General features: G+C 43.7%; 1 protein-coding gene across 1 annotated transcript in view; it reads right to left on the reverse strand.

Moving 5' to 3' along the window:
• The window catches only part of glra1 (glycine receptor, alpha 1), a gene marked incomplete at both ends in the record, with an annotated part of 165,967 nt that overhangs the window by 91,044 nt on the left and 61,180 nt on the right, over nt 1-13,743 (reverse strand). The window contains 1 exon segment of the mRNA XM_080745536.1: nt 7,101-7,168. Coding sequence (XP_080601662.1) covers nt 7,101-7,168 — 68 coding nt within the window.

The following is a 13,743-nucleotide window of genomic DNA, read 5'->3' on the forward strand; positions in this document are numbered from 1 at the left end:
GTTTTCTCTTGGAGGCTGCCACCTTGTGGTCAAAAGTGTCAGTTAAAAAACACACATACTTATTACATCACAGAATCAACTCCCCTAATTACCATTCACCCAACACTGTGGGGTGTGGCTAACTTCAGCTGGGTCACCACCCACCATGCCATCCATGCATACTTAATGAACTGGGGGTGTGGCCACATAAAAACCCAATTTTAACTCTTTCTGTATACTTTTTTGGAAAAAAAATCTTCCTCCTAGTATAATCATAATACCTGATAATCATGTTTTAGAGGGGGGGGGGGGGGGGGGGGGGGGGAATCATGGCACCACCTCTTTAAGTATATTTTAATGCCAATACTTTTGTATTTTTACTGAAGTAGAATTTTGATTTCCGGACTTTTACTTTGAACAGAGTACATCTACAGTGCAGCGTTGATACTTTTACTTGAGTAAAACACGTGCATACTTTTTTTCCCACCACTGACTGTAGGTTCCTCTCTCTCTCTCTTGCTCTTATTGTCTTCTCTTTTTTCTAATCCCCCTTTAACCTGTTTCTCAATTTTCTTTCTCATTTAATTCCTCTCCCTCTCTCTCTCTCTCCCTCTAAAGTAATTTATTTTTCTATCTCTGCCCTTCCCCCTCTCCTTCGCTCCCTATAGTCCCACATCTCTCCTCCTCCGCCCCCCCCCCCCCCCCCCCCCCCCCCCCCCCCCGTTTCCTTTCCTCTCCATTTCTCCACGCTTTGCATCTGTCGTAAAAAATAAAGAAAAAAAAACGGCGAGGCGGGTGGCGGCGAGGGGCCACTCGGATCAATTCCTCCGGCGCGCGGGGAGGGAAGGGAGTGGAAAATCTGGAGTTTGTTCTGCATGGGCTCCTCTGCAGTGGCCAGCGCCAGTTTCAGAGCGGCGCTAGCCAAGCGTTCACGCGACCCAGACGCGTCCACTGTTCGAATCCTGAGTGTTCCTTTGACTTAACTGAGAGCGTACAGATGTAACCGAGTGGACCATGACGGTCCATTTGGTTGTATTTATACGACGTCAGAGTTACAAATTGATAAATTGTACTACGTGGTGTACATATGTGTGTGTACATATGTGTGTGTACGTACGTGTGTGTGTGTGTGTGTGTGTGTGTGTGTGTGTGTGTGTGTGTGTGTGTGTGTGTGTGTGTGTGTGTGTGTGTGTGTGTGTGTGTGTGTGTGTGTGTGTGTGTGTGTGTGTGTGTGTGTGCGTGCGTGCGTGCGTGCGCGCGCGCGCGCGTGTAGAGATAGATTATGACAATGTGTGCTTGTGGAGGTGCAACATCCTACAGTACATGTACAATACATCCTTCTCAGGCACGTGCACACATAAACATCAAAGGGGGCTTGAGCCCCTGCCCTTTTATTTGTCTCTAAATAATGCCCTTTCCAGACCATACAGTAAATGCAATTTTTACTATGTTGAAAGAAATGCAAATGCCCTCTTTCCATGCCATACCTGAAGGCAGCATTCAAGAGAATTGCCTTGTCCAAACTCTCCTGAACTTGAATGCAGCATCGTATGTTGAAAGAATTGCCCTCTCTGTGTAGAAATCGAAGCCATTACGCCACATCTCCAGTATTGACTTGATTATGCTTAGTTCAGTGTGAAAACACCGAAAATAGCCGACCTCCAAGCGGCTCCAAGCTTGGAGGTCTGCTATTTTTGGTGATTCCACCAAAAGGCCCTTTTGGAAATTCCAGCCCCTGCCTCTCTAACATTCTGTGTACGTCCCTTGCTCCTTCTTAGACCCTCACTTCCATGATCCATACACCCTTCCTTTTCTCTTTTAACTCATTTAGTGCCACCCCTTTCACCACTAGAGGGCGCCCAGTGGCCAGAGAAAATCCCATAGAGATATGCTGGTATATGCAGAAGCCCTGCAGCCATGACTTGCCTGAACACTTTCCTTTGTGCATGACTGCATGTACAGGAAGAGGATGAAGTTAGCTTGAAGTTAGCTATTGGCTACCAAGCATTTTAGAAGCCTTATTTTCGTCAACTTAGCCATGATTAAACCTTGCACACCTCATGCATGGGAAAAAAACAGAGAAGAATGAGCTCTGAAAAATCCAATGCAATCCTGGATTGCATTGGAGTGGATTTGTGCAGTTTGTTCACAGCTTTCAAACAAAAAAATCCGATTGGAAATCCGTTCAGGCATTCTTGAGATAATCGCCCTTATGTTTTACATGTAATGTAAACAAAAATGGCTGCCCTGTATGTTAGATGGGGTTGTATGGGGGTGGAACATGCAAAATCGCGATTGAAATCATGTTCACCAGATTTGATGGGGTCCAAAAAAAAAAAAAAAAAAATTCAAAAAAAAATTTTTCAAAAAAAAAAAAAAAATTTTTTTTTTTTTTTTTTTTTTTTTTTTTTTTATCCCGAACTTGTTCGGGATAGGCACCCTGTGATACGATCATATATCCCGAACTAATTCGGGATAGGCACTCAATGAGTTAAATTATGTATTTAAGTCAGTCAAATGAGTTTATGTGTCCCTGAGCAAGACACTTAACCCCCTGACTGCTGGGTGAAGCTGTAAAAGGCAATTTCCCATGAGTGCTGACCAGCCCCCCCCCCCCCCCTTGCGCTGACTTTTCATCTTTCTAGGATCTCGGGAACATTGTCTCGACACTATCCTTCTGCCAGCCACTCACTCCTTCCTTACCATTGCTGCTTGTAATGTTGGTCGATCTATTCTAGGAGCTAAAATGGATTGTAATTTGCGGTTTTCTAAGCAAATTGCGAACTCAAAGCAACATGGACGTGCAGAGAATGTTAGAGAGGCAGGGGCTTAAATGTCTAAAAGGGCCTTTTGGTGAAAATATCAAAAATGGTCGCTTAGAGGTCGGCTATTTTTGATACTTGATACCACTCTGAACCAAGCATAATCAAGTCAACACTGGACGGGAAGTACGGCATGGATTTCATGGAATTCTTTCAACATATTAGATGCTGCATTCAAGTTCAGGAAAAGACGAGGCAATTCTCTTGAATGCCGCCTTCACGTATGGCATGGAAAGAAGGGCATTTGCATTTCTTTCACCGCAATAAAAACTGCATTTATGGTCTGGAGAGGGTACTTTTTTTACAGACGGATAAAAGGGCAGGGGCTCAAGCCCCCTTTGATGTCTATGTGTGCACGTGCCTGCAAAGCGATTTACAATGGTACATTGATTCACACATTGGGAGGCGAAGCGGAGATCAGTCGATACCATGCATGCAGCATCCTCACTTCCCACATTCACACACCAGGCTAACACCCACGACTCATTGGAGGCAATGTGGGGTTCAGTGTCTTGCTAACCTCGCCTACCAGGCTTTCTGGGGGAAAGCCTGGTGTTTGTTCACAACAGGCCGTTTGGTTTCCGCCTAAAGCGTGGAAACCACTACAAGAAGCGGCGTCGCTTTGATTTGGTTCCCTCCGTTTGTTTCCCCAATTCCTATTAAAATGCTCTAGTAGCTTAGTATAGTCTTGCCAGTCGCTAAAAGTTGGACTAAAAGATGCATACACCAAATGAATTTTTCAAAGGCAAAACTACTCCGCATCAAGGAGTTTATTAGGTAGGCCCTAAAAGTATGTCCTTGAGCGCAGTGGAATATTTTGGGTTAAAACTGAATCCGGTTTGATCTTTCCGGCAAATTGTAGTCCTTTGAGTACTACAATATGACGTTTTGTGGTTTCCGCTCCAGACCGGTTACAAACCCGAAAAGTGAAGTGATCCCAGACTAGTGTCTTGCCCAAGGACACTTCCACATGTGGACAGGGGGAGCCGAGCCGGGATTCGAACCGCCGACCCGGCCTGTGCTACCTCCTGAGCCACAGCCGCCCGCCCCATAAGCTAAAGCTTATTTGTAGTGTTGTGTACCCGCTGACACGGTGAAAGCAATTTAAGAGCGTATCACCCCAACCCATATGTCTTCTGAACAGTAAGTTACAACTCTGAGACAGAGGAGGCTGTCATTACTCAGTCGTTTGCTCGCCAGCGGTGCTGCTTTTGGAATTTCAGATGAGGACAAACAACAATGCACCTTGAACTGAGACGACTGCGCGCTCCAGCTCTTTGGGCTTGGAAGAGAGCGTCTTAGTGAACGGACATTGATGAAATGCCTGCTGTGACGCGTTTGCTCACGTATGCTGGATCATACGATTAGGAGGTCACCTCTAAATGCCTCTAAATGATTTATTGCTCACTTGTGTGCCGTCGTCTCGCGCACTAAAAGATCTACAAGCTCACAACGCAGCGCATCGGGAGCTTGTACATCTTCTGTTTTTTTTAGATACGCAGTTGTGTATACAGTAGTACTAGTAAGATGCCTCAGGGCGACATGCGACCTAGCCCAAAAGGGCAAGGTCACGCCATGTCTTGGCCATCTGTCCAGTGATGTATATCGGACCAGTTACCCATATATGGAGATCCATGTACAGTATATGGAGATATGATGTGAGACCCCAAACATGCTTACTCAGTTATTTGTTATTCTATGACATCTATCACATGACATCATACATACAATCCCTTTCATGCCCATACATGGAGAACCCTGTCTGAACCAGCCACACAGATATGGGATGTCTTACTCCATATATGGGCATTCCCATATGAAGTCCTGTTAGATACTGTATGGGCTTAATATTGATGACATCAGGGATCTCCATATATGGGCATAATAGGGATTCTGTTGGAGTGGTTCCCATGACATCACAACAACATTTTATGCCCATACATGGAGATCCCTGTCTGAATCAGCCACACCACTGTTATGTCACCTGTTTATGCCCATATATGGAGATCCCTGCTCTGAGTATCTGACTGTGATGTCACAGTGATGTGACGGGGGAACCACAATGTCAGGCATGACAGACAGACAGACAGACAGACAGACAGACAGACAGACAGACAGACAGACAGACAGACAGACAGACAGACAGACAGACAGACAGACAGACAGACAGAAATGGACAAGATGTGCAGGTTTCCATAGTTAACTGCGACCTACGGTCACAATTAAACAGGCCTAATGCTAACTTGTAGTTTTCTGCGGAGTATGTTACACCAAAATGTCATTAATTGTACAAAAAAAGGAGCCACTTTGAATCTTTGAATTTCCTGTCTTTTGCATTCTTGCAGGACTTATTACCCAAAAGGCCGCCATGAGAACATGGGGCAATAATCTTTCTACTCCACTACATCTCAGAGGCAAATGCTGTACTTTTACTCACACTACAATTAATTGAAAACTAGTTAGTAGTTACTAGTTCAGGGTTCCCCAATAGGTGGCCCACGGGCCATTTGCGGCCCGCGGGGGGCTACTGTCTGGCCCACACCAACCCCAGTAATAATGGTGGTATAAGAACACAAACAACAATAGTATATCGTCGTTGTCGGGTTGAAATCTCGTATTTCCAAATTTGTACGTTCTTTCGCAAATCATACGCCGTCGCACAAAAGTAGTGAAAACGGCAGATCTACAAGCACACAACGCCTCGCACCGCGAGGCGTTGTGTGCTTGTAGATCGGCTGTTTTCACTAGTTTAAATCATTTTTAATATGATAAATTCAAAACGAACGGTTTTGGACATACAATATTTTCACCTGACAACGACTGTCGCTGGAGTAGTGGGAACACCACCGTCACCCCCTGCAATGTTGTGGCCCTCGGCTTGGTACCCTAGACATAATTTGGCCCTTGGGGAAAACTAATTGGGGAACCCTGTACTAGTTACTTACTAAAACATACATTAACCACTCCAGCCCTATATAGATTTCGGCCATTTGAAAATAGCCGATCTGCAAACTCAACAATGCATCGCAATGCCATGTGCATCGCTGCTATTTTCAACATGTTTATTTATATGTTTGAAAACTTGAAATGGGACATTCTGCATAACGAGTCTACTTTTGGTACCGGACTTTTACTTGTAACAGAGTATTTCCATAATAATGCAGTGGACATTGTAGTCAAACAGTAAGAGTTCTAGGCCATGGGTCTTCAACATTTTCAGGCCAAGGACCCCTTAGTTGAGAGAGAAATGAAGCAGGGACCCCCCACAACCTGTTCATAGATTCCATATAGTTTCATTGTTTGACAGCACAATCATCAGTGTATTTTGGATTCATGTCAATTTGTGTATTCAGATATTCAACCACTTGAGCCGTCATTACCTAATAAACTTGACCTTTCACTCTGTACTTAGTCTGCTATTTTTCCCCTCTACACAAAACCTCTTTGCCAAAAATAGCCGATCTACAAGCTTGTAGATCTGCTATTTTTGGCTGAAGTTCTCAAAATATGGACACCAACGTTCAAGTTGTTAATATAAAAAAGGTTTGGAAGATTTGGAGGACCCCCTAAGGGTCCCGGACCCCCTGTTGAAGACCCCTGCTCTAGGCCATCGATGGATTTGATGGATCTGAACTGTTATAGAGGCAAAGCTGAGCCGGGGTTCTGTTCGGGTCTACAACAGTCACGGATGTTATATTGAAACCATCATTATGTGCACGCACGCACGCACACATTATGCACACAATTTCCCCATTGCCTTTGAGAAGCATGGCAGCCCTCCCGTAATGCTGTTATGCAAATGGAGCTTCTTCCAAATGATGTCTTTTAAATGGGAGAATCAATGAGCCGCATACATTTCAAAATACTTAAATAAATGGTGAGGCTTTGTAATTTTCAAAAAAAAAAAAATGAAAGAGAGAAAATGAATGCATGCACTGAATATTAAAGTCATCATGGTTTGAATTGATCACGTCTTTTGGAGGCGTAATTATGGGAGCCCAAATTGGGCTGCCGGAAAGAAAATAATGTACATTTCTTCCCTTCTCGCACACGTGCGCGTGCAGACACACACACACACACACAAAAATACTCGCACAAAAAGAGAGTTTAAATCTAACAATATTAAAAAGCTATATCACGTCTGCAATAAATGTGCAGACACCAGGAGTGCTCCAGTGGTGTCTCATTTGGGTGCCCAGGTAAAACGCTTTTACCAAAATGTGGCATTGTAAATAATTTAAGTCGCACACACGGCACAGACCAACACCTAGTATCGTGAAGCTGTATTGATTAACTCACCATTGTTGTTTCAGCAATGGACCCAAAACTGTTGATAAAAATGTTGCAGGTTACGTTTACAGGTGGACCTGGAGGAAGAGAGAGAGGGAGAGAGAGAAAGAGAGAGAGAGAGAGCGGGAGAGAAGGAGAGAGGGAGAAAGGGAGAGAGAGAGATCATAAACATACAACAACAAAAGAACTATGAAAATCAATTTCCATCTCCCCAAAGTCTTAATAAAAACCGTGTTGCTAACACCCCTCCCCACCGCCATATCGACAAACAAAATGTCACTTCGTACAGAACAACTTCAGAGTAAAAGGACACCCTCAAAAGTGATCCCCCCCTCCCCCCTCCCCTCCTCCCGACCCGTCCCGAGACCCCCGATAGAAATGAAAATGTGCACTCGAGGCTGGCCAAGGTCAGAGCAAATAGATGTGCGCTCAGAGGTTTGTCGAGAGCTCCTCTGTATTACCTGCTTGTACAAACACAAATGCGATTACGCCGCGACTGGAGTCGACTTCCAATGAGGAAGAAGTGTAGAAGGACATCCAGAGAACTGGTCCAACAACTCCCATCTCCTTCAGGAGTAGACAGACTGATATTGAACTCCGTAAAGGCTAAATCATATTGAGTAACATCCCCTCTCCTCTGGGGCGAGGGCAGTGATCTGATGGTGATGGTGTTGGCGAGGGGTGGGGGTACATGGCTCGTAGGTCGGTCAGTATATGTTGGTTTGATGCCAGCCAGACCAAGACCTGCCTTGTGCCTTGTCAGACCAGAGCTGTAATTTTCTCGATTTTAAAAAGCGGAACGTATGTAAAAAATGATAAAATTCCCTTTGGGGTGGCATTGATCGTTTTATTTTCTGCCACTGAACTCACCAACATGTGGGCAAGACAAACATTATTATTGCTATTAAAAAACATAATTCTCGGAGGACACTGTCTTAAGCCAAATTTTCAATGGTGCTGAGATTATAAACAATATCAAGAACAAAGCAACAACAAAAGAAACAAAAGTACTAGGCCTATACATTGAAAATAACAAAAAGTCACATGACACATGAAACATCATAGATTTAAACAGTCCCGAGGATATAAGTGAGGATATAAGTGAATCCTCACACAGGAGTATTTCCTGTTTAAGGGCATTACATGTAAAAGGGGGTTTACATGTTTTACATGTAGGTTGGAGGTGATTTGGGGAGCATGGAAGACAATACGATTTAGGCTTTTACAATAGCAGACACTTTTTACAAGATTGACGTACAAAATTCAAGGACTCTAGTCAACCGACATCAGGCAAGTGGTCAAGTAAATAGAGTGTAAAATATATAGGGCCCTATTCTTGTCCGTGCCTCAGCCATTATCCCTACATTTCTTTGCCTTATTTTACTACCTTGAAAAAAACATTTTAAAATACTTCAAATAGCCGAGCTACATCGACACGTTGTGAGCTTGTAGATTGGCTTTTTGATTTTCAAAATAGTAATAATGTCCCAAAGGTTTGGGGATAAGGGGTAAGGCACGGATGAAAATAGGGCCCTATGTCTACAAAGTAACTAGAACATAGACATTAAGGCAGGCATCTAGATAGAATACCTAGTATTGGCGAAAAAGCAAACAATGTCTAAATAGTATACTTAGAATCTGTGAACAAGCAAATACGATCTGCTGCATCTAAATGGCCAACCAAGGCAGATGTTCATGACAGAGTTTGTCATGATGAGCCTTGCAGATGAGCCTTGCAGTGTTACACTCCGTCACGCGACAGTCATGGCTTCATAAAATGTAGCGTCACTTAACGTCGTTGTCGGGTGGAAACCTCATATCTCCAAGTTTCAAATTTGTACGTTCTTTCGCAAAGCAAAGCCCTGCTTCATCGCACAAGGCCGTCGCACAACAGTAGTGAAAACAGCAGATCTACAAACAGTAGATCGGCTGTTTTCACTAGTTTAAATCATTTTTAAAATGATAAATGCAAAACCAACGGTTTTGGACATACACGGTTTTCACCCGACAACGATGTTATGGCCAAAGTTCTGCCGCGCATAACACACAAACGCGCACGTGAAGCCATACACCCAGATTCTACATAATTACACGCAAATTCGCGAAGGCACACGTACAGACGGTGTACAGGAAGACAAACAGCGTTGCGTTGAATGTCTCTAATTCTCATAGCCAGCGGCGAGCTGCGGATGAGGGAAGGGCTATGGATTATTTTGATGGCCAATTACTCTTCCTGTCGTCCGCTCTGAACTGCTGGAGGCCACTGAAGAGACGTATCCTCTCAGAGTGGCCCTTCATCCCTCTAGCACACACGTGCACACACACATTCACACACACACACACACACACACACACACACACACACACACACACACGCGCACACGCACGCGCGCGCGCACACAGGGGCGTCGCACCAAATTCTGGGCCCTGGGTACAAGGATTCACTGCGGGGCCCCCTCATGAATGTTCTTGCGCGTTATTTTGTGCTTTAACTATCGAAAAATAGCAGATATACAAGCTCACAGCGCGGCACCGAGTGCCGCGCTGCGAGCTTGTAGATCTGCTATTTTGTGAAAGATTGTGAAAAGTCTTTGAAAAAGTCTTTGAAAAACCTATGTTTCTATGTCAGTGGTGCTCAAACTTTTTCATGTGAAGGACCACCAAAATGATATGTATTTGGCCACGGACCCCCATCTCAAAACATTTAGTTCCAGGGACCCCCCAGAAGCAAAATTTGAGTTACAAATGTTCGCTTAAAAAAATACATGTATTCAAAGATTTGCACACATTTTCACGACTTTTCAAAAATAGCAGATCTACAAGCTCGCTGTGAGCTTGTAGATCTGCTATTTTTCAATAGCTAAAGTATCAAATAATTAAGGCCCCTCCACCTTGGGCCCGAGTAACTCAGTCCCACTTTTCCCCCCCTTGTGACGCCCCTGCGCACGCACACAGTTAACCCACAAACTTAAAAATAACGGGGACAAAGATGTACTGTTAAGACGAAGCAATCATTAAAACTAGCCGGGGGCTACTCGCCCCATACGTGACTTACATATATACAGCATCTAATTAAAGTCGACCACAGATTACTCACTCCCCACGATGGCACGAGCCGAGGAGGCCAGAGTAATCAAAAGATGGATTCTTATAATCAAATAAGGTTGGCTGTCATCCTGAGCAGCGCGTTTGAATGATGGAACTCAATCATCTAGTTAGAGTTACACGATGTCACTCTGCCCCTGGTCACAGACCCTGTTCTCCGCTTGGCTAAAATAGCATACAAATCGGGTTTAACAGTATATGGTCGTTTTCGGGTGGAAACCTTGTATGTCCAAAACCGTTCGTTTTTATCATTTAAAAAAAATGAACTAAACTAGTGAAAACAGCCGATCTACAAGCACACAACGCCCAGCACCGCGAGACGTTGTGTGCTTGTGTGCTGGTAGATCTGCTGTCTTCACTACTTTTGTGCGACGGCCTTGTGTGATGAAACAGGGCTTTGCTTTGCGAAAAAACGTACAAATTTGAAACTTGGAGATACAAGGTTTCCACCCGACAACGACGATGTTACATTGCCTATTTGGAAAAAAAATCTTGAACAAAAGTCATTTTTAAAGATATATATTTTTGAAAACAATTAGAAAAAATGCTAACTGTAACATCATCCTACATAATTATGTGATCCATAGGAATTACATTTCTGTTTTAAAGGTCATAGCCAGGGTTTAGATTTGATAAAGAGAAAATTATATACATCTGTAATAACAATATAACGTAACTGAGGCTGGACACTGAATACAGTGTAGCAGGCATTACACACAATATAGCCAGGCACTGTTAGTGAGCCTGTTGGCTGAATACAGTACATCTTCAGCAGATTGTGGGCCTTTGCTGGTATTTATTTCAATGCTCCCACCTACGTATACTGTACATAGATATGCGAGGGTGTGTGTGTGACATTTTCAAACAATCAATATTATTACAGACTGTGACATATTCTGTCATCAAATGGAGCTGCAATAACCACTGCTGTGGACAAGGACTATAGAGGACTGAATGACTACATTCGCTTTCACTTGCATCTGCTCGACATTGAAAACTCACATACTTAAAGACATGAGAGTTATGCTTATTATATCTCTACTGTCGGGCCAAAACCTCCTAACTCAAAATGTTCATTTTCGGGAAAATGAGCTCAAGTGGAGTTATAGGAGGTTTTGACCGAAGCACTTTTTACTACTTTTCTTTGGTTCAATATTATTTTAACCAACACACAGACGTAAAGGGTGTTCAATAGCACAGATTTATGAAAAAAATAGTTGGCCAAACGGGTGGAGTTAGCTGGTTTGGCAGAAAGTGTGGAGTTAGGAGGTTTTGTCCAAAGCACTTTCTACTACTTTCCATTGGTTCAATATTATTTTAACGAACACACAGACATAAAGGGTGTCCAATTTATGCAAAAAATCTAAAACCTCAAAAATGGAGTTAGGAGGTTTTGGCCAGACAGTGACGATATATAATACACTGTCATATGACGACATTATAAATCAGGCTCTATTCCCCCAAAAACTCTTTACAAACGGAAACGCTTATGAAAAAGATGACCAAATTCTCAATCGCATGAGAAATATCTACTTGGTAAGTGGTATGGATTTGTGCAGGTTAGAACGGCCAATCAATAGCGAAACGGCTGAGAGAGAACGCCCCGTCACAGAGTAGATTAATAACGGTTACGTAACAAAAGATTTACAAGTCCAGCTGCGGATTTTACCAAAATCCAGACCACGAGTCAGTCTGCATTAATTGAGACGTCACGATTTTTTTTCCCCCCTGCCTAACCCTGCCGTGGAACAATGACCCTGTGCCTGTGATAATTCTAACCCATCCCGAAGCCTGAAAGCACTTAACATAGTTCCCTACTGTGTTATGGTCCCACATCTCTCTCTCTCTCTCTCTCTCTCTCTCTCACGCTCTCGCTGTAGTTGCACAGCAGGGACGTGCAGAGAATATTATAGAGGCAGGGGCTGACATATCTAAAAGGGCCTTTTGTTGAAAATATCGAAAATAGCAGACCTACCTCGGCTATGATACCACACTAAACTAAGCATACAAAAGGCAATACTGGAGATGTGGCGTACACAGCATGGATTTCTACACAGAGAGGGCAATTCTTTCAACATAAGATGCTGCATTCAAGTTCAGGAGAGTTTGGACAAGGCTATTCTCTTGAATGCCGCCTTCAGGTATGGCATGGAAAGAGGGCATTTGCATTTCTTTCATCATAGTGAAAACTGCTTTCATGGTCTGGAGAGGGCACTTTTTTTTTACAGACGGATAAAAGGGCAGGGGCTCAAGCCCCCTTTCATGTCTATGTGTGCACATGCCAGCTCTCTGTGGCTGCACAATGGGTGGGAGGCGAGCGAGCGAGCAGGGGGGACATAATAATTTGTCTTTTCTTGACGTCCCTTGCGGTGTGTGACGCAAGGCTGGGGAGAAGGCTAATGTCGTCCCCCCCCCCCCCCCCCTGCCCCTTCACGGCAGTTCACTTTATAGCCATCCAATGAAGGGGAGAGAGAGAGAGGCAGAGAGAGAGAGAGAGAGAGAGAAAGAGAGAGAGGGGAATGAGAATGTTCGCTTTATAGCTTTTCAATAAAGCCAGAAAATGGAGATGCAGCAGAAAAGAGAGGGGGAGAGAGAGAGAGAGTGAGTGAGAGAGCTAGTATTAGAGCCAGAAAGAGAGGGACAGCTCATTAACTGTCAGGGAAAGTAAGGCCAGCAGAATGAGTCACACTGTATACTGTACTGTAGCCCCGGAATGATTCGCCTTACTACGAGTTTGAATAACAGAGTAGTCACTGGGACGCACGCACGCAAGCACACTCACATTAGAGGTACACAGATGCTGTATATAAAGATATGAATAATATCGTCGTTGTCGGGTGGAAACCTTGGAAGTCCAAAACCGTTTGTTTTGTATTTATCATTTTAAAAATGATTTAAACTAGTGAAGACAGCCGATCTACAAGCACACAACGCCTCTTGTGTGCTTGTAGATCTGCTGTTTTCACTACTTTTGTGCGACGGCCTTGTATGATGAAGCAGGGCTTTGCTTTGCGATTTTTTTTTTTTACAAATGTTAAACTTGGAGATATGAGGTTTCTGCTCGACACAAACACAGAACACACACACAAACACACTAGAGGTTGAGCAAAACAAGTCTTCCATCCTATTGAGGTGAGTGTCTGAAATGATCGCTCTCCATTTAAGGTAAAATGCCCAAATGATTGGCTGTGGCCTATAGCTCCTATCGGAACCTCTCCCTCCGCTATATATATAGCTCTGACTCCGGTTCCTGGAAATTACAAGCCAAAAATGCGATAGTTGGACACGCTTATAAGATTCTTACCTTTACCAAACATCGTATCCAGAAAGTAAAGGTCGCATACCCGCCTCTCGGATGTCTACTTTATAAGCGGTGGAGAAAATCGAAGCGACGTGTTGAAACGATACTTTTAAATCGCTCGTTTTGTCAGCCAGTTCCATTATTTTCCTAATTAAATTTTACGGAAGCAGTAATGTGCATGCGTGACTGGCCCTTAACATAATCCTTAGCACAAATGTTTCGGGCGAGAAAACTGGCCACAGGCTG

This window comes from Nannobrachium achirus (genome assembly GCF_963921795.1).
Source record: "Nannobrachium achirus genome assembly, chromosome: 17".
Taxonomy (NCBI): Eukaryota; Metazoa; Chordata; class Actinopteri; order Myctophiformes; family Myctophidae; genus Nannobrachium; species Nannobrachium achirus.